This window comes from Danio aesculapii, chromosome 5, assembly GCF_903798145.1.
Source record: "Danio aesculapii chromosome 5, fDanAes4.1, whole genome shotgun sequence".
NCBI classification, from domain to species: Eukaryota; Metazoa; Chordata; class Actinopteri; order Cypriniformes; family Danionidae; genus Danio; species Danio aesculapii.
This window is the reverse complement of record NC_079439.1, coordinates 4,075,158-4,098,243: the sequence shown is the minus strand read 5'-3', so window position 1 is coordinate 4,098,243 and position 23,086 is coordinate 4,075,158. Positions and strand designations below refer to the sequence as shown.

General features: G+C 37.1%; 1 protein-coding gene across 3 annotated transcripts in view; it reads left to right on the top strand.

Moving 5' to 3' along the window:
• The window catches only part of LOC130228796 (carbohydrate-responsive element-binding protein), a 111,503-nt gene that overhangs the window by 86,891 nt on the left and 1,526 nt on the right, over positions 1-23,086 (top strand). For all 3 annotated transcript variants that reach the window (XM_056457240.1, XM_056457239.1, XM_056457238.1), the window contains one exon: positions 21,496-23,086. This exon is cut by the window's right edge and continues 1,526 nt beyond it. In XM_056457240.1, coding sequence (XP_056313215.1) covers positions 21,496-21,620 — 125 coding nt within the window. In that variant the 3' untranslated portion in view covers positions 21,621-23,086. The remainder of the gene's footprint in view (positions 1-21,495) is intronic.

Here is a 23,086-nt window from a genome sequence, read left to right as displayed (position 1 = left end):
ACTCTTTTCGGAGAAACTCGAGGTTGTATTGATGTTTGCGAGTAAGCCAGGAGCTGATGAAGGGCGACCGCTGTTCTCACATTCCCTCCACACTCTCCAGAAAACATCCCCATCATTTCCGAACATCCCTCTATCTGTCCACATACAGACTGTTTGCTCAGACGCTCCCAACAGCTTCAAAGCAGCCCTGAAGTGGGGTTGCAGCGCCATCTACGTACGGGTCAACCATAGAGTGTAAAATATCAACAAAAGCGTCTCAATATGTGACGTCAACTATTTAATGCCACCGTGCTCAACGCATTTATTGATTTGAGCTAATTGATTTTAAAAAATGTAATGACAAACACATTCGTAATATTGTTCAGAAGCTAAATAAAACTACTAGAGGCATTTTTTTCTGGAACTTCTGGAATTGGAAAATATTGAAAACTCCCTTCAAATACTCCATTAGGGACATTCTACCAGAAACGCACATTATTTGTAACTGAAATGAAAACATAAATACAGTAAATAAAAAGTATTTCATCCCAAAAATTTCTGAAATTGACTGATTTCTGTGAGTTGTTCTGTAAAGGAATATGTCATTCATTTGGTTCTCTGATTTTTGTTCATTAACCCTTTAATTGCCCCACTAAGAAAAACGTATTGGATTGTTAGCTAATGTTGCTAGCTAACACACTGTCTTAACACATCCCATAATTTCTAAAATATCAACCTCTACCAGATAAAAATCTGAAAATATGGAGTGTAAAACCAAATTATTTTTAAAAAACCATCCAAATAAATCATTTTTGAATTCTAAATCATTTTATTTTATAAAGTACGCCATAAAATATTTCAGATTCTCCTATGGACCGGTATAAGATTCTGACAGTATGATAACCTTGGATAATAATATCACGGTCTCACGGTATTGTGAGTACTGCTCTAAATAAGTTCTTTTTAAACGTCTGGGTAAATAATTTCTTTGTTTAGGTAATTACTTAATAGCATTAGAATTATTATTTAATAAATGCTATTGGGCGACGCGTTGGCGCAGTGGGTAGCCTCACAGCAAGAAGGTCACTGATTCGAGCCTCGGTTGGGTCAGTTGGCGTTCCGAGTGTTTGCATTTTCTCCCCGTGTTCGCGTGGGTTTCCTCCGGGTGCTCTGGTTTCCCCACATGCCCAAAGACATATAGTATAGGTGAATTGGGTAAGCTAAAATTGTCCGTAGTGTATGTGACTGAGTGTAAACGAATGTTTCCCAGTGATGGATTGCAGGTGGAAGGGCATCCGCTGCGTGAAACATATGCTGATAGGTTGACGGTTCATTCCACTGTGGCAACCCCAGATTAATAAAGGGATTAAGCTGAAAAGACAATGAATGAATGAATAAAATGCTAATGAAGTTGACGAGTACTATTTAGACTGCATTCACTTTATAGGTCACCTTACACATTTGAATTAATATTTATTTATACTTTATTTAAACTTTATATACGTTCATTTTCAATTTGGAACAATTTTTATATTATTTGAAAATTTGGAGACATTTATTAGTGCTCAAATTAAGTTATATTTTAAAATATCTATTAGCTTTACCCTATTTGTTTTTAAATGACTGAGAACTGTGGTGCTTCTTTAAAACAATAAACAGGTCGCTGATTCGAGTCCCTGCTGACCCAGTTGGCATTTCTGTGTGGAGTTTGCATGTTCTCCCCATGTTGGCGTGGGTTTCCTCCGGGTGATGCGCTATAGGTGAATTGAATGAGCTAAATTGGCCATAGTGTATGAGTGTGTGTTTGAATGAATGTTTATGTATGTTTCCCAGTACTGGGTTGCAGATGGAAGGGCATCCGCTGTGTAAAACATATGCTGGATAAATTGGTGGTTCATTCCGCTGTGGCGACCCCTGATGAATAAAGGGACTCAGCCGAAGGGAAATGATCAATGGATAATGTTTATTTTTAGCTGTGCATTTTGTTTTAAAAACATATTTCAGTAAACCCAGCCCCTTTACATCCCCAAAGCATGCTTTTCCACAGTGCGCAGCATCTGGATGTGCGTCATCATGTGACCCTCTGAGCTCTTCCTTCACCTGCAGCTCATTAAAGAGCCTCTGACTCACTTGTGTTCACTCAACATCACTGCACACAGTCTGGAGGACAGCAGCTCTCCTACTGACTGCCTTATTCATTAGGATCTACAGTATATACATCTATACATTCTTTTCTGTGAAATGTACATCTATGAAGAAGAAAAAACAGGATACCACTTGGCAGCTCTCAGTTTTGCTGTATTTATTAAATATGGGTTTAAGTAAAACACTAATATTTTTATACAATAATATATATATTTTTTAATACTTTTTATTTTTTATAAAAATCTAATAATATTTCTTCCAAAATTTAATGTAATTTATTTTTTATTTATTTTCAGAAAATGACAATAGGTCAATATTTATTGTGAATTATTAACTATGTTTATTCAACCAAATATTGCTTCTTACCCTTCTGAAGTTAAAACTTTAGTATTAATTAATGTCTAAAATAAATATAAATATTTCTGAAAACATGGTACCGTTTTGTTAATTATGCAAATTTAACAACATCATTTTTAATTTGCTAGAAATGTTATCTGTAAAGACAATTTTCAATAAACAATTAACAAACAGGCATTTGCTTATAAATCATCAAATAAAGATTGGTCGCTAACACAAACAAATTTATTAAAAATTCATAATCCGGCACACTTTATTTTGATGGTCCATTTGAATTAAGTTACATTGCTAATTTCTTAGTCAGTTAAATGTCTGCTGAAGGAGCAGTATCAACAGATATTAAGCAGACAGTCTACTAACACTCAAACAGACCATCAAAATAAGTGTGACCTACAGTAATAACAAACAAATGATCTCTAATCTTTTTTAGAGTTTCATCGAACATCACCAGGTATTAAAGGAGCTTTAGAGCTGTTATCTGGGCAAATAAGGTTGCAAAAAGCATTAAATCAAACAAAATATGACCAAAATATATTTGAGAAAAATATTTTAAATAACTCATTTTGATTTGTTTTATTTCATTTAATGTTAGTTTTGAAGTTGTTTAAATGAAAGATAAAAAGATTCAGAACAATAAAATACAGATGTATTTTCTTAGCTTTCTTCGCTCATATTTATCAAGGGTGCCAATAATTTTGACCACAACTGTAGGCCTATATGGAGGGAAAAACGTAGTCCACGTTTTCCCTCCATATAGGCCTACAGTTGGTCAAACTTATTGGCACCCTTGATAAATATGAGCGAAGAAAGCTAAGTGTATTCCTAAAATGTGCTATAATAATATTCACAGATCTGTCCCATTTAACACTGCTAAAGTATGCTTAGCATAAAGTATTGAATCAGATTAGACCATTAGCATTTCGCTCCAAATCTTCAATAAAGAGTTTTCAATAAAGATAGTTTTCCTATTTAAAGCTTGACATTCATTATCTATGTACTAAGACTGACAGAAATGAAAAGTTGCAAATAAGAGTATAGTTCCTAGACATATCGACCTTGAAAATTATCAGAAGCCCTTCAGTCAGCTTATTATTTATTCTGACGCTCAGTTTGAACTTTAGATCTACTTGATCATATTTTTATGTCTAAATGCAATGAGTTAGTCAGATAAGGGTGTATATAAAGATTTCAAGGAGTTTTCAAGCATCGAAACAATGAAAATTTCATTTATTTTCTTTGCCCTACTGTACATTAGAATGCAGCCAGTTTTGTTTATTAATTACTGAGCAAAATAGTAATTTTTTTCACGATTTAGAGAAGACGTTCACTAAAGTCATTTAAAATATAATAGAATTTAGTGTGATCACTGAAAGATAAAAAGTACAATACAATACAGATTATTTTCTCAGCTTTCTTCGCTCACATTTACCAAGGGTGCAGATAATTTTGATCACAACTGTAGGCCTATATGGGGGAAAACATGGACTAAGTGCTCCCAAGTGCTATAATAATTTTCACAGATTTGTCTTATTTAACACGGAGAATAAAATGTCAAACTGCATTTTGAGGAGAAAAATTAAGGCTATGTATTATATGTCCTATTATTACCCCTGAAAATGTGTCCATACTACCACGATTTGTACCCCCCAGTCATACAGAGCATACCTGTAGCCTGTCACAATAATCAATATATGGACTTATCCTGCAATATTTGGAAATGACCTTAATCATTTTTGCCAGTATGATATATATTTACAATATATATATATATATATATATATATATATTATATATATATATATATATATATATATATATATATATATATATATATATATACTTTAAAGCCATTTTACAATGACATTTACGTTCAATCTCATAGTTTATAAATGGACATTTACCTAATAAGACTATTAATAGTGTGTGTGTATTAAATATATATATATATATATATATATATATATATATATATATATATATAATATATATTAGGACGTTTACCTTTTTAACATCAATTTTAAGAATTTAAAGAAACATAAGGTTATTTAAATAACCTTATGAATGATAAGAATTTTAAAGTGTTGATGGCTACTTACATTATTATAATATTAGTGGCATAAAATGATCTCGAAATGACAGTAATATCACTTATCAAGACAATTTCTGACATATATTGCACAAAAATTCTTTATTGTGACAGACAGGCCTACCTGCAGGCTACATAGCCTACAAGAGTAGCCTAGCCTATATACAGTCCTAAATAGTGCTAATGTTGTTAGTCATTAATTAAATGTGATTTCAGACCGAATATTTAAAGTACCATGGGTGCATGTTGTCACTGAACGAATGTGCGAATAAAACCTAAAATAAAGTTACCTCAATAAGACTCTTAACAGATGCCTTACCTGGTAAACATGCTTGTGGCGTAAACACTGGTGCGGTGTGTCTTTAAAAATGCGTACACAGGGAATGTTCTTGTGCTGACACAGCTGCGTGTATCGCGGAGATGGACTAAAATCAAACGCTTTCATTATACATTAGGCGAAACACGGTTTTCACTTTCTCTAATTATGTTGCTGTTTTCTTACACGTGGATAATTTCCTTTAATTTGTTTTCGTAGAGCATTAGTTGCAGTTAAGTGTGGAGCTCTACACCTCAGAGAGCAGTGTGAGGAGGAGGTCAAAGCCCGCCGAAAGTGAGAGGAAGCACTGTGTGTTTCCACCGCAAACATTTACCTCAGTCTCTGCTTTCAAACATGGATGGAGACACCACTCGCCTGTCACGATAGAAGTACACCTTTCCATGTACATAGTAAGAGCACCTTTTGACATTTAATTATTCGTGGCACTGATTTGGAGGGCGCTGGAAACTCTCCTCAGAAATGGGGGATTTTACTGACATGAAACATTGCACAGGTGCTGTAGATTTGTCAACTGCACATTGGTGTTTTTCAGCCACCGACGAACTTCCCGTGAAAGGTTATTGTGACATTTTCAATTTCATAAGGTTCCCTTTACAGTATAAGTGTTTTAATGTAATTAAAATAAGCAGTTAAACATACTTATCCATTCATTTCTTCTGATCTTTGGGTCTGGCGGGAGCACTTTTAACTTAGCTTAGCATAAAACTTTAAATCAGATTAGACCATTAGTCCAAAATTTCAATCGAGTTTAGATAATTTTCTTATTTAAAGCTGGACACTATATAACGTAATGTATTAGACTTGGTACTAAATAAAAAAAGTTGTGAATAAGAGTATAGTTCCTAGACATATCGAGCTATAAAATATTCAAAACACCTTCAGTCAGCTTTATTATTATTCATTTCGATGTTCAGTTTGAAGATCAGATATTCTTGACCATATCCACATGTCTAAAAGCAATGAGTTACTCGGATTTCAAGCATCAAAACAATGAAAATTTTATATATTTAAAAAATATTTGAAAAAAATAATTAGAATTATTTATTTTATTAATTTCATCATTTAAAATATAATAGAATTTTGAGAATTGTTGTTTAATTATACTGTATATACACTTGTATATCTGATGGTAATGCACTGTTGTTTTACCAAAATAAACAAATCTCTAACTTTATATAAAAACGTACTGTAAATTAAATCTGTGAACCCTAAATAGTGATCATACTTAGTTACTCTGGAGCTTTGCTGCCCTCTGGGGATTTTTTGGAGCTGTGCACTTTAATAACAAAAATACTACACACAAAAATTATAATTGTTAAATCTACACTTCCCAAAGACTGCATAAAATATCCAGTTCACAATATACTTGAATTTAATTTTATTTGATGAGAATATGTTACATAAAGGCAGCAGTGAGTGAAATATGAACCCACAAATAAATACAGGAAATCATTATTATTACAGAAGGAAAGCTCTATTGTTAGGATGAAGGCAAAAGGAAACAGACACTGCATTTGCCAAACTTGAGTTTCCCAATCAGCTAAATAATGCTAAATCAACACATAACGCATACGTTTATACAACTCACACTCCTCTATGTTAAGCCACTGTCAAACACAATTCAGCTGTCTTTCAGTCATGTTATTCTGATTTTCTTTAACATCTAATCAACTAACTAACAACAACAAACAGAATAACCATCACAATAACTGTTAGTCAATACATCTCATCTCAGCCTCCGTTATTTACAACAAAATCATATTTTCTTTCATTTGAACCACCCAACCAGACTGAAATTTGATCATAGAGAGCATTTGTACAATATGTATGTGTATATATAAAATCTGACCCCTTTAATACGCTGTTTTGTTAAAGAAATATTATTAAGAATAACTAACTGTATATTGCACTTTATTAAAGTCACAGTGCCATTAAAATGACATGGAATGTTACCAAAGCCCTTGAAAGGAAGAATTAGTGTTCTGACTGTAAAGAGTTTCAGTTGTAGACAATATAAACATTTTCAAACTGCAGCTTAGATAATAAAAACAAACAACCCAGGCTCATTCCGAAAACGTAGTCCCGAGGACGTTTCTAGAGACCGCGAATTATGTAGCCGGAGGTACGTATGGCTGCATTTCGTTTTTAAGCGAACGCTGCGGGGCGGTATGATGCCGTTCCTTTTAGCGCTCACCGGTTGACCGCTTACCTTCGTGTGAAGGGCTTTCCCGCCGCAACCAGTTTGTCCGGTTAGCTCGTCCTGTACGTCGGCGGACTCGATACGCAGAGAGGAGCTGACGACGACGAGCGGGTTCGAGTCCGGGGAAGAGTGGTTCCAGAAATCAGGTAAGACTAAAACAGAATCCAAGAATAAAGCGAAGAGGTTCATAATAGGGTGAGAATGTGGTAAAATCCAAAAACGTGGTAAAAAAAAAAAAAAAAAAAAAAAATTGGACGAGGGCTTTTTTTCCCGGACGACTTTTGTAAATCGTTGGTTGGGTTTAGGCGGGCGGTCAATCGTAAAATTGGTTGGGTTCGGGCAAGAAGGAGGGTGGGTCGGCCGGCCGATTGGCCGGTCGCCTAGTCAATCATTTAGCCAGTCGGACAGACAGACAGACGTTCGTTCGACAGCGGCCTCTGGTGGGTTCACACGAGAACAGCGCAGGCGTGAACGGCACTCGCGGGAGACGTCCGAGAAGCCAAAAAGGTGCACACAGCGGCCTCTCGCGGATTCGCGAAAAACCAAAAACTGCAAAAACACGTACCTCCCAGGACATATTTCACAGTCTCCAGAAACGTCCTTGGGACTACGTTATCGGAATGAGCCTGGGTTGAAAACAAACCTTACCCAGCAGGCACGTGCTGTCAAACGACATTAAAAACAGTCAATAATGCATACTGATTTGACTACCTTAATGTCGAAACGTCAGATTGATGTATAACATTGGGATCAAAAACAAGACAGTCATTTACTAGACAGTAAAAAAAAAAAAACGTCAAAAATCGATTACAGGACAGTCTGAAAAGTTTTGAAACAACATAAAAAAAGAAAAACATCAAAAAACTGCCCTGAAATCGATTTAGGATGCTTTTGACACCAATTTTAGACGTCAATTTGATGTCGTTTTGACATCATGCATAGTAGTCCAAGTGTAAAATCCAGTGTAAATTTGCAATTGAATCTTACAGATGTCAAAAATTCACTTCAAAAATTTATTACAGGACAGTCTTGTAATCAATTTTTTGACATGTTTCGAAACAACGTTAAAAAAACACACGTCATAAACTGCCCTGAAATGGATTTTTGATGTTTTTTGACACCAATGTTAGATGTCATTTGATGTTGTTTGGCATCTACATTAGGTAATTTACATGCATTGTAGGGATACAAAAATTGGGTGTAAATTTGTTATTTGCAATTGATTCTTTCAGATGTCAAAAATTGATTACAGGACAGTCTTGTAATAAATAGTTTGACGTGTTTCGAAACAACATAAAAAAATAGTCATAAACTGCCCTGAAATCAATTTTTATTGTATTTTGACACCAAGTTTAGATGTCGTTTTAACATCTAGGTAATTTGCATGCATTGTAGGGATACAAAATCCAGTGAAAATTTGTAATTTTCAATTGAATCTTTCAGGTGTCAAAAAATCATCTCACAAATGTATTACAGGATAGTCTTGTAATGATTTTCGACGTGTTTTGAAATGACATAAAAACAAAAACTCAAAAAACTGCCCTGAAATTGATTTATGATGTTTTTTGACACCAATTTTAGATGTCAATTTGATGTCATATGTCATCTAGGTAGTGAAATATATATCTCAAATATGTATTATAGGACAGTCTTGTAATCAGTTTTGAAATGACGTTAAGAAAAAACATTAAAAAACTGCCCTGAAATTGATTTATGATGTTTTTTGACACCAATTTTAGATGTCAATTTGATGTCATTTTAACATCTAGGTATAATTTAATAATGCATTGTAGGGATACAAAATCCAGTGTAAATTTGGTATTTGCAATTGAATCTTTCAGATATAAAAAATTATTACAGGACAGTCTTGTAATCAATTTTTTGCCGTGTCGAAACGACATAAGAAAACTGCCCTGAAATCGATGTTTAATGTTTTTAACACCAATTTTAGATGTCAATTTGATGTTGTTTTAACATCTAGGTATAATTTACATGCATTGTAGGAATACAAAATCCAGTATACATTTTTAATTTGCAATTGAATCTTTTAGATGAATTAAACTTTTTTTAGATTATATATATTGGTGGTCAAAACGGCATCAATATGTGGATGTCAATAGACGTCAAGGTTTTGACATCAAATTGATTAGCATTTTTGATGTTTTTATGAAGTAATTTTAACATCAATGTACCCGCTGGGAAATACTCAGGTCCTCACTGATGTATTACTGGGGTAAATGGAGTATTTTAGGTCTGTGCAGGAAAGGAAAAAAAGTGAAAGTTGTCTCTATTAAAGCTAAATAAAACTGTACCAAAAGTCTCTCTCCTTTCTTTTTTTGTTCCCTCAATACCCAGCATGCTTTCTTATCTTCCATATGTTCCTACACCATGAGCACAACACTTCCAGCATGTTCAAAACACATTCATCGCTATATCAATGCTGTCCAACAGGGTGCAGCACATCAGCGTCCAAAACAATCAGTCCTTCCCATGATTCAGCGGGGCTGAGCTCTCCAAGGTGCTAGCTGACTGACGGTTCAATACATTGGATGATGTGAAGCAGACACGTTTCGTTCTACTAAACCTGTGTCTCCAGCAATACTGATGTGTTTGGGCGTCTCTCCAGCTTTAGGACGGGTCTGCAGCGGAGCCGGGTCTCTTTTGATTGGTTAACTCCATGTAAATGTCAGAGCGGAGGAAGCGAGGGTACGAGTCTCTTTCCATGAGTCCGAAGATCCGGCTCTGTGCCAGGTCGAAGCAGTCTGCGCAGATGTTCTCCATGTTCTCTTTGATGTGCTCTCTGGTGTACGAGTCCAGATTAACCTTGAAAATAAATACGTAAATAAATAAACATTATTTGGGTTTGGTTTTCAAGTACATCGGAGTATGAATTTTAAGTGAAATAAAAAACTTCTAACACAAAGGGCAGCCACTTCAAACCAAATATCAAATTCCCAGACTTTCACTGCCTAAACAGTAGAATTAGCATGACATCTAATGAATGGAAAAACGGACCACTGTTGTGCTTCTATATTAATAACATAAATATTAAAATACAACAATGATAATAAACAGTATTAGCTGGAATATCATTTCGCATAACTATAATAGCCATTTACAAAGAATCCCTGGTATTTCATGCCTCCCCATTTTAAAAACTCAAACCATGCTATTCCAGAAATTCCGTATCCTATGGGAAAACTGTAATCCTGATTTTGTCCTAAGAAAACTATGTAAGAACCATGTAAGCTAGCAAATACTACTGTGCATCTCTTTGTGTTTGGACAAATTTATTTAGGAAAGTAAAATACAATTAGGGATGTCCCGATTAGATTTTTTTTTTGCCCTTGAGTCTGAGCCATTTGATTTTGAGTATCTACTGCAGGGGTAGGGAACCTATGGCTCGGGAGCCACATGTGGCTCTCCAGCTGTTTCTTCAATAATATTTCAGATTTTTTTTAAATAGAACTGTTAATAAAAACCAATTTCCTATTGGAAATACAATTACAATTCCCTTTATATTTTATTTCTACAGCAAAATGAATAAGAACTCGGTTTACAATAAAAAACGTTTCAACCAATGCGCATATGTGGTGCTGTGGTTTAACTTGAATCGCGACAACAATAAAGGGCAAGTTATATTTCTTACATTTCTATGGTAATTTACATTTCTATTGTAACCCCACACACGTAAATTCAAACGATGTGACGATGGCAAAAAGAAAAAAAAAAATCTGTAAATTGTCCTTTCTTTACATTATGATGCATCATATTTGTTTATTTTTGAGTTGTGCATGGACATAAATAAGGGTTTTGTTTAAAAATAATAATGGTTTTGTTATATACACACACCCCCATATGGCTCTTTAAAAAACGCATTTGATAAAAAAAATCTGAAATGGCTCTTTGCTGCAAAAAGGTCCTGAGCCCTGATCTACCGAAACTGATCCGATACTTCTATAATACACAAGAAAAAGAATAAAGAAGAGCAAAGAAACAGATCCAGGATGTTCCTTTTTTATTTAATTCACCTTATTTTAACATTCAACAACTCTGTTAACAAAAAAGCACATCTGTGAGGTAGCTTGAACAACCAGGTAATAAATAACATCAATTCTTCACTTTTGGACTTTTTTGTACGCAGGGAAAACCCACATAGCATGGGGAGAGCATGTAAACTCCACACAGAAATGGCAACTGGCCCAGCGAGAACAGTGGCGACAGTGCTAACCACTGAGCCACCAGCCTGATCTCACAGAAAACGTAAGTATTTTACGTTTTGACAGTTTAGTGGCTAATGCGTACGAATTCGTACGAGTTCAGTTGGATGAAATTGTACGATTTAAAAAAGGAGGCGTGGCACCTAACCCCACCCCTAAACCCAACCGTCATTGGCGGATGAGCAAATCGTACTAAATTGTACGAATTAGATCGTACGAATTAGCCACTAAATCAAAAAGTTACGAATTGCCGTGAGATTGTGTTGGAGCCACCGTGCCACCCTTGTTTACTAAATCATGTTTATCTTCACTTACTTCTTAATCTTCTAAAAGCAAGCCCTGATTTTGTTGTGAGATGCATTCCAGTTGTCAACATAGTTTGCTGATCCTGAAACATAACTCTTATCCAAACATTTAATCCAAACCTAATCCCTAAACCTAACTCTAACTGTAACATACTGTATCACTAGGGCCAGACGGAATCTGCTGACATGTTTTGCTATTTCTGCGCAGAATTCTGTTAAAACTCTGCAGATTTATGCTGAATGATTGGGAAGTATCATAACTAAAACATGAAATAAAAAGTAATACATTTTTAACTTGTATTTAATGTTTACAATGCAAATCCAATTAGATCCACTTTATTTGGTAAACAAGCAAGTCTCTCATGTAATATATCTATTAAAAGACAAAAATATTACTTTACAAACTATATTGTAAGTAAATCATATGAATCATTTAGTCAATAATATTATTAAAATTAATTTAAAAACTGAATAAATATAAATTTACACACATTTACACAAGTAAATAAACAGAATCAATGATGGGCTAAAAATCTGCGGGTTCAGATTCGGTGTGGGCCTACTTATCACTAAAATCTGAAGTGAATCACAGTGATGTAGAAGCACTAACCCTGACTGTAAGCCGAAACTTAAAATACGATGTAAACTTGTGCTCAAAATATTGTGGAACTATTGGTAAAATCAGGTTATGCCTTCATCATACCTCTTTGCAGGACTGTATAGAGATGTACTCTGTGAATATCTTCTTTGCTCTGGAGGTCATTTTAGACAGTGATTTAATCTTCTTGAAGTCCTCACACGCCAGCCAGAAGTCTAGATTCTCCTCACTGAACTCTGTTTGTAGGAAGGAACGGAAAACCGCCAGGCCATCTAAAAAAAATAAATAAATAAGCAAAATGACTCCAGCACTCATTAAAAAACCCAAGTATTAAGAATCGGGGGTAATCTGGATTGGGATGCAGGAGCTGAGGTTAACGTGGATAAAGTGCACGGTTTACGAGAGCGTCGATCAACACAGCTGTCGCTTCATATGAAAACGTGACTTACATTTGTGAGAAAGCAGCGTGTCGAGAGACTCTGCCCATTTGAGCGCTTCCTCCGGAGCGGGCCTGTGGATGAGCAGACAGAGCCGTCAACAAAGCCATGAGTCACGCTAATGATCCATTCACAGATAATTATAGCGCAGCAAATAGGCCATCTACTCAATAACTCAAAAACGTCACATGTTGTTTGGATTGTATGCTCAAGCCCTGGTCTTATTCACCATTTATATTTTTCAATGACTCTCGGTAATTGTGATATTCAGAATTGCAGTCATTTACTGATTAAAACGCACTTATGGTAATGTAATCTCTACTTTTGGATTACATTTCAGTTACTTTTACACTAGAGAGCAGGGTGGATTACTTATGGATTCAAATCAGTTACTGACTAAAAAATTACATGACAAAAGTTGTAGCTGGTAATATGATCTCTGAGATCACATTTATAGTAACGTAATCTCACTACTTTTGGATTACATTTCGGGTACCTTTGCACTATAGTGCTGGTGTAGATTACTTTGGAATTCAAATCAGTTACTAATTACAAAATTACATGACAAAACTTTTAATCAGTAATATAATCTCAGAGATTATGTATTTATGCTTACATAATTTCACTACTTTTGGATTACATTTCAGTTACTTTTGCACTAGCGAGCTGGGTAGATTACTTGAGACAGGTAATAAGTTACCGATTGCAAATTACATGACAAAAGTTGTAATTGGTTATATATTCTCTATTTACCCATTTATGGTAATGTAACTGACTACTTTTGGATTACATTTTGACTTATTCACTTAGACTAAATAGATTACTTATAAATAGTAATCAGTTACAGATTACATGACAAAAGCTGTAGTCAGTAATGTAATCTCACCACTTTTGGATTACATTTCAGTTACTTTTGCACTAGAGAGCTGGTGTGGATTACTTATGAAATCAAATCAGTTACTAATTACAAAATTCAGTCAAATCAATCAGTTATTGACTAAAAACATGACAAAATTGTAGTCAGTTATATAATGTCTGAGATTATGCATTTATGCTTATACAATTTGACTACTTTTGAATTGCATTTCAGTTACTTTTGCACTAGTAACCGGGTAGATTACTTAAGAAGGGTACTGTATTTAGTTACCGATTACAAAATTACATGACAAAGTTGTAGTCTGTAACATAATCTCTTTAATTACGCATTTATGATAATGTAACTGACTACTTTTGGATTACATTTTGACTCTTACTTAGAGTCAATTGATTACTTATAAATTGTAATCAGTTTCAGATTACATGACAAAAGTTTTAGTCTAATGTCTGTGTTACGACTTTATAGTTTTGTTCTAGGGTTTAAGCGCGGCAACATTTAAAGGTGGTTAAAATTTGTGGTGAGTAGGTGGCAAAATTTAAACAACAAAAATACTGCAAAAAATAGGTGAATTTATTTACAATAGTGAAAAGGCAAACAGAAAAGAAAAGTATTATTTACAAGATCACACAAAGAGAATAAATCAACGTATATGGTTGGGGAAACGAGAATTAAGTGGCGCCAAATAAATGAAAGCAATATAACAAAAACGCCCAAATCTAGCTATTATGACCCTCTAATCTTCTAATAGAAAATAAACAAACAGAACATCTTCAGCGTTTCACGCTATATCTAATCCTACTCTTCTATCCAAAAATACGAAGAAAACTTACAGCGGGTGGCGCTCACTTCTAAACTAGTGTGTTTAAACAGTATAGTTATCTACATGACGCAAAATGTATGTCACGTGACCTCTAAACTCCTCGAATCCCAGGGAAAGGCTGACGCCAGAGATCGGGGAATTTTACCAGCACACAAACAAGACGGTAACAACTATTAACACAACAAGAACAAGACCAACATCAAAACTCTAAACAAACATCAATATCACATCACATAAGCCAAACACACACAAAAACAAGCAGCATAAAGCAAACAAGACAGAGCAAAAAGCAGAACGAGCTTCCCCGCTCGCGTCCCTTTAAAACGGTGAGCTCCTAATGTGATTGGTAGAGATGTTGATGACGTCACAGGGTGGAATAGAGATTGACATCTTCACGGACGAATGGGAAACTGGAATGGGCGTACCTAAGAATTGACAGAGAGAGAGGGAGGGAGCGAGCGAGCGAGCGAAAGAGAGAGAGAGAGAGAGAGAGAGAGCGAGCGAACACACACACACACAAGCAAAACAGGCATAATATACATTTGACTGTAACACCCTGACCCTCAAGAACAAACCTGTTTGTTAAAATAAACCAGAGAGAGAAAAAAAAAAATTAAACTCTAGACAGGGCATCCGCCATAACATTATCAATGCCTTTTTTATGTCTAATATCCAAATTATAATTCTGGACTAACAGAGACCATCTCATCAGTCGTTGGTTATGATTGTACATCCTGGATAGAAATACGAGGGGATTGTGATCTGTATATACAATCACAGGTAAACAGCTGGAACCAATGTAAACCTCAAAGTGTTGCAAAGCAAACAACAGAGCAAGGGTTTCCTTTTCAATCGTAGAGTAATTGAGCTGATGTTTATTAAACTTACGAGAGAAATAGCTAACAGGATGGTCAATACCAGTTTCATCTTCCTGGAGGAGTACTGCACCAGAACCTACAGCACTTGCATCAATCTCAAGCTTAAATGTGATGCACAGTCAGGAGCTGGCAAGAACAGGTGCATTACATAACAGTGCTTTCACACTATCAAAGGCACTTTGACAAGCATCAGACCATACATACGATGTAGAAGGGCTAAGTAAGGATGTTAAGGGGGTTAACCACAGTAGAAAAGTTTTTGCAAAAACTGCGGTAATAACCGGCCATACCCAAGAACCTCCGTAGTTCTCGGCGAGTGGTGGGGACTGGAAACTGTGAAATAGCAGTTACTTTCGCATCTACAGGGCGAACTTGACCTTGTCCAACCTCCTTGCCCAGGTATGTGACAGTCGCTTGGCCGAACTCACATTTAGCTAAATTCAGTGTCAGAGATGCGTTAGAAAGTCGTGTAAATATTTCCCTTAACGAATTCACATGATCACGCCAGCTCATGGAATAAACTACTACATCATCGAGATATGCGCTACAGTTTGGTACATCTGCCAACACCGTATTTACTAGACGTTGAAAACGTCGCGGGTGCGTTCTAAGACCGAAAGCCATCGAAGTAGTATATTGCGTAAATGAATCTGGAGTGACGAATGCTGAGATGTCAGAAGCTCTATCAGTGAGTGGAATTTGCCAGTAACCTTTCAGCATGTCTAATTTAGAGACAAACCGTGCAGAACCGACGTTGTCAACGCAGTCCTCCATGCGTGGTAAAGGATAGCTGTCTGGGACAGTGGACTGCGTTAACCTTTCGGTAATCAGTACAAAATCTGTACGTTCCATCTGGTTTGGGCACCAGCAAGCACGGTGAACTCCAAGGGCTACTGCTAGGTTTTGCCAATTTATTTTCAAGCAAGTAGTTTACTTCTTGACGCATAATGGATCTTTTAACCATATTCAAACGATATGGATGCTGCTTTATTGGACGCGCGCCATCCACATTAATATCGTGTTTTAACACATTTGTTTGGGTTGGAACATCATTAAACAAACAGTTAAAATCAGATATTAACTTAATGATATCCATTTTCTGATCAGCAGGCAAATGTTTGAGATATGAATGTAGATCACTCAAAAGTTCTGAATTGACTAACCTCACAGATGATTGGGGAAGGTCACGAAGAATTACACCGTCATCAGCATCTGACATCACAGCAGAAATCTGTTCCGCCAACTGCAACAACTAGTGGAAACAACGGGACTTCCCGTATTTGACACGGGCACCATCCTTACCTGTCTCTTTGGAATGGTATGCTTTGAGCATATTAATATGACACACGCGGGTTTGACGTTTCCTATCGGGTGTATGAATCATATAATCCGTCTCACTCATTTTCTTTTTTATTTCGTACGGACCGGGCGAAACGAGCAGAAAGTGAAGAACGGGTACTGGTAAAGTACGAGAACTTTATCTCAACAAACGAATGAGCGCGCAACAGCCTTTCTGTCGTACTTGCGCTTCATACATTTCTGCGCACTGGCCAAAGATTCTTTAGCCAGTTTACACGCTGAGTGTAAACGATCACGAACATGACTAACATAATCTAATATGTTAGTTTTCTTACTGGTCTCCACAGACAACATGCGTTCTTTTAAGACTTTTAAAGGACCTCTAATTTCGTGAGAAAATACGAGCTCAGCTGGCTATATCCAAGCGATTCTTGAATTGTTTCTCTCGCAGCAAATAAAACCAAAGGGACTCCTTCATCCCAGTTCTTATCTGTACTCAGGCAGTATTTGCGGAGCATGGACTTGAGTGTTTGATGAAAGCGTTCAAGCGCACCCTGACTCTCAGGATGATATGCGCTTGAAATACGATGGGTGATGTCGAGTGATTGTAAAACTTGCTTAAAAAGCTTCGATAGAAAATTCGTTCCTTGATCACTTTGAATGATTTTGGGCAGGCCAAATGTAGAGAAGAATTTTATCAGAGCTTTAACAATCACAGGTGCTGTGATTTTTCTCAGGGGAACAGCTTCTGGAAATCTAGTCGCGGCACACATTATAGTTAGCAAAAACTGATTACCAGATTTTGTTTTGGGGAGCGGCCCCACACAGTCCACAATTATGTGTTCAAAAGGATCGCCAATCACAGGTATGGGAGTCAAGGGAGCAGGCGGAATCACTTGATTTGGCTTTCCCACTATCTGACATGTATGGCAAACACGACAGTATTTAACCACATCTTTTTTTAAACCTGGCCAAAAGAAATGCTTCAAAATTCGGTTGTATGTTTTTGTAATTCCTAGATGGCCAGCAAGCTGATGGTCATGCGCCAGATATAATACGTGTTGACGATAAGGAGATGGAACCACAATTTGATACACAGCATCCCAATCAAAATCCCTATCCGGATTTGAACACCATTTCCTCATCAGTAACTCATTGTCAATGAAAAATCCACTTTTCATTTCTTTTATCACATCTGTTGTGACAACGGAATTGAAAATAGGAGCAAGAGATTTATCCTCTTTTTGAGCAACAATTATTTTCTCTCGTGATACAGGTAACTTTAACGTTTCCGTATCAGTCACACTTACATCAACATTCTCTGTGTTTTGTTTTTCTTTGGATGTGTTAGAATCAGGAATTTTCTCATCGGATAGAAGAGGAGAGAAAAATGAATCAGCCAACTCAATTTCACTACCCATCTTGCGCGACTGCGCGCGCGTAACTGCGCACGCAGGGAAAACATCGGGGTAAGCGTCAGTCAAATCCGATTGAGCACACAAATCTGGTTTTTCGGTTACTTCTAACACTGGCATTACTTTTCCTCCTGCCAGATCATTTCCAAGAATAACATCTATGCCCTTCACAGGAAGTGACGGGCGCACAGCCACCCTCACAAATCCTGTACACAGATCACTCTTCAAGTGTATACGATGCAGCGGCGCTTTGATGCAATTCATCTCAATGCCCTGCACAATCACACTGGAACCACAGAAAGTGTCGTCCGACAACTTTAATTTGTCTGCAACAATAAAAGATTGCAAAGCACCCGTGTCCCGAAGAATTTTTACTTTAATCTGATCCTCACCATTTTCAGACAACGAAATAAATCCTTCCAGAATAAAAGGTTTGTAGTTGTCATCAATTGTGTCATCATCAGATGCATTAAAAGCAGTGTGAGTTTTTAAAAACCCTACGCTTTTCACTTGCGGCTGCTGTTTCCGTTTTAAAACCAAACAATCAGCTATTACATGACCCTGCTTATGACAATAATAACACTCACGTTCTTCACGAGGTGTGCTAGATTTTCGACTGGTTTGTGAAGAATTAGGTTGGGATTTCTCAGAACGTGCAGGTGCAAAAACATTCTTGCGAGTTAAAATGAACTCGTCTGCTAGAACAGCGGCTTGCGGCAATGAAGTCACCTTCTGTTCATTTAGATAGACAACAACTCGCTCGGGCAAACAATTTTTAAATTCTTCCATTAACATCAGTTCCCGCAGTGAGTTAAAATCAGCCACCTTACTAGCGCTGCACCACTTATCAAACAAGACTCCCTTCTCTCTTGCGAATTCAACAAAAGTCTGTGCAGACGTTTTCTTAGATGCTCTGAATCGCTGTCTATAGGCTTCCGGAACAAGCTCATAAACTCGCAAAATTGCAGACTTGACAATTTCATATTTTAAGCTATCCTCAACTGACAGAGTAGAGCAAACCTCTTGAGCTTTACCAAACAACTTGCACTGGAGCAATAGTGACCAAACCTCTTTAGGCCAACGTAAAGAAATGGCTATCCGCTCAAATGCACACAAATAAGAATCTACTTCTGATTCTCTAAATGGTGGGACTAATGCAATGTGCTTACCTATGTCAAATGCGGTCGGAGCTGGATCAGTAGGCGGGGACACATCAGAGGACACAGAGGCAGGAGCCGAATTGGGCTGCGCAGCTGAGCCAGAAGAAATCTTCATCGCCTCCAGATCTAGCTGTCGCAGCTTGATCACTTTATCAGCCTCAATTTCTAGCTTGCGTATTTCTAAACGCAAGTTTATTTCAGCCTGACGTGTGTGCGCTTTTTCTTGTGCCTCGTACTGCAGACGGGCTAAGCGGACTTTCAGTCGCGCGTCATCTCTGTAACCAGAGGAAATCGGGGAGAACGGATCAAACGCTGGCAAGCCGGCCTTCGCCTCCGCGCTGACATCAGCTTGACCATTTGGATCTTCCTCAGCACCCGGACTGAGATGCGCCACAGCAACGTCATCCTGGCTAATATTTTCACCAGTAACCTCCACAACATTTGACAGAGGAAGAACATTTTTCTCATGTAAATTCAACAGTATCTTACCTTTTATTTCTGCCTTGCGACTCTGCTTGTTAACAACAATCTGATAATGATCAGCGATCATTATTAAATCCTGCTTTCTACAAACATTAATCTGCTCTATGGTTGGTTTTGTAACAAATTTCTCCAAACTAAAAACCTCCATGATACAGACTAGACAAAACAAACAGCAAGATACCCTTCCGCATACACCTGTTATATGCAATACACAAACTAACACCAATTGCCACCAACAAACACAAAAATTACCACAATTTCAGGTTTCTTTTATTAAAAAGATATCCCGGACGAGCCCCCATTTAAATGTTACGACTTTATAGTTTTGTTCTAGGGTTTAAGCGGCAACATTTAAAGGTGGTTAAAATTTGTGGTGAGTAGGTGGCAAAATTTAAACAACAACCAAAATACTGCAAAAAAAATAGGTGAATTTATTTACAATAGTGAAAAGGCAAACAGAAAAGAAAAGTATTATTTACAAGATCTCACAAAAGAGAATAAATCAACGTATTATGGTTGGGGAAACGAGAATTAAGTGGCGCCAAATAAATGAAAGCAATATAACAAAACGCCCAAATCTAGCTATTATGACCCTCTAATCTATCTAATAGAAAATAAACAAACAGAACATCTTCAGCGTTTTCACGCTATATCTAACCCTACTCTTCTATCCAAAAATACGAAGAAAACTTACAGCGGGTGGCGCTCACTTCTAAACTAGTGTGTTTAAACAGTATAGTTATCTACATGACGCAAAATGTATGTCACGTGACCTCTAAACTCCTCGAATCCCAGGGAAAGGCTGACGCCAGAGATCGGGGAATTTTACCAGCACACAAACAAGACGGTAACAACTATTAACACAACAAGAACAAGACCAACATCAAAACTCTAAACAAACATCAATATCACATCACATAAGCCAAAACACACACAAAAACAAGCAGCATAAAGCAAACAAGACAGAGCAAAAAGCAGAACGAGCTTCCCCGCTCGCGTCCCTTTAAACGGTGAGCTCCTAATGTGATTGGTAGAGATGTTGATGACGTCACAGGGTGGAATAGAGATTGACATCTTCACGGACGAATGGGAAACTGGAATGGGCGTACCTAAGAATTGACAGAGAGAGAGGGAGGGAGCGAGCGAGCGAGCGAAAGAGAGAGAGAGAGAGAGAGAGAGAGCGAGCGAACACACACACACACAAGCAAAACAGGCATAATATACATTTGACTGTAACAGCCTGTAACCATTGACCTCCGCAGTTTAAAATACATATACAGGTGGCACGGTGGCTCAGTGGTTAGCACTGTCGCCTCACAGCAAGAAAGTTGCTGGTTCGATATTATATTATTTACTTTTTTGACATTATAAGTGTCTTTACTGTCAATTTTCATCAATTTTGTGTGTCCTTTCTAAATAAAAATACAACTTAATTTCTTTTAAAAGGTTTAATTAATTTTAAAAGTCATATAGAAATTGTTAAATGCATTTCTTTTGAATTAATTAGGTGGATTTTACAACAGCATTTAACATGCTTATATGATTAGACATCAAGTCTATTCTTTTAATATAGGTTTAATAGTAATACTTCTCTCTCTCTCTCACTCTCACTATCAAGTTTAATTAAACTTGAGAGAGAAGTATGCTTTATTGGCGTAACATTTTTTAAGTATTGCCAAGTCATTTTAACAATGTATAAAACTGAAATGACTTGCATCATCAAAATAATAAAATATACAATAAATGAGAAATAAATGACTGAAAAAAGGAGCAAAAACAGACAATACCTCTAAAATTAATCAAAATAATTACAATAATAAACAGTGTAGATTACTTAAATAAGGAAAATGAATTCAGTGGATTAATAATCTCTTTGTCTCTCTCTCTCTTTTTTTCCAGCTGTTTTGAGTTCACTTCGTCTGCTCAGCACATCCACATCAATCCTTTCGGACCCAAGTTTGGTTCCTGAACAAGCTGTCCAGGCCGTCACTCATGGACATTCATCCCACAGCTACAGCCAATGACAGCACACACTCTCAGAATGACAGCCAATCAAAAAACTTTGTCCTGTAGATATAGCCAATGACAGCACACACTCTCAGAATGACAGCCAATCAAAAAACTTTGTCCTGTAGATATAGCCAATGACAGCACACACTCTCAGAATGACAGCCAATCTAAAAACTTTGTCCTGTAGATATAGCCAATGACAGCACACACTCTCAGAATGACAGCCAATCATAACACTTCATCTAGCTACAGCCAATGACAGACACGCTCTCAGATAGACATCTAATCATAAAACTTCATCCTACATAGAAACCAATGACGGCAGATGCTCTAAGAATGACAGCCAATCATAACACTTCATTCTAAAGCTACAGCCAATGACAGCACATGCTCTCAGAATGACAACTAATCATAATATTTCAACCTACAACTACAGCCAATGACAAACATGCTCTCAGAAAGACAGCCAATCATAAAACTTCACCCTCAACTACAACCAATGACAGCAGACGCTCTAAGAATGACGACCAATCATAACACTTCATTCTAAAGCTACAGCCAATGACAGCACAAGCTCTCAGAATGACAACCAATCATAAAACTTTATGCTACAGCCAACGATAGACACAGTCTCAGATTGACAGCCAATCATAACACTTCATCCTGGAGATACAGCCAATGACAGCACACACTCTCAGAATGACAGCCAATCATGAAACTTCATCCTACAACTACAGCCAATGACAGCAGACGCTCAGAATGACAGCCAATCATAAAACGTTACCCTACAGATACAGCCAATGACAGCACACACTCTCAGAATGACAGCCAATCATGAAACTCTACCCTGCAGATACAGTTAATGACAGTACACACTCTCAGAATGACGGCCAATCATAACACTTTATCCCAGAGCTACAGCCAATGACAGCGCATGTTCTCAAAAAATGACGGCCAATCATAACACTTCATCCTACCACTACAGCCAATGATAGCACACGCTCTCAGAATGACAGCAGCTACAGCTAATGACACCACATGCTCTCAGACCGACAGCCAATCCTAACACTTCATCCTACAGATACAGCCAATGACAACACACGCACTCAGAATGACAGCTAATCAAAAAATTTCATCCCACAGCTACAGCCAATGACAGCACACACTCAAAATGACGGCCGATCATAACACTTCATCTCACAGCTACAGCCAATGACAGCACACGCTCTCAGTATAATGGCCAATCATTATTATTCGTCCTCCAGCTACAGCCAATGGCAGCACATGCTCACAATACAATGGCCAATCATAATGTTCGTCCCACAGCTATAGAGATGACTTAGTATATTTGTGCTTTTAGCAGAAGCTTTATTTCAAGAGTTCCCACTTAGATATGCTTGGGGTTTAAAGCAGGTTTGGGATGCTGTCCTGGGAGAGAACCCTGAACTCGGAGATATTTGATCCCAGGGCTCCCGCCCGG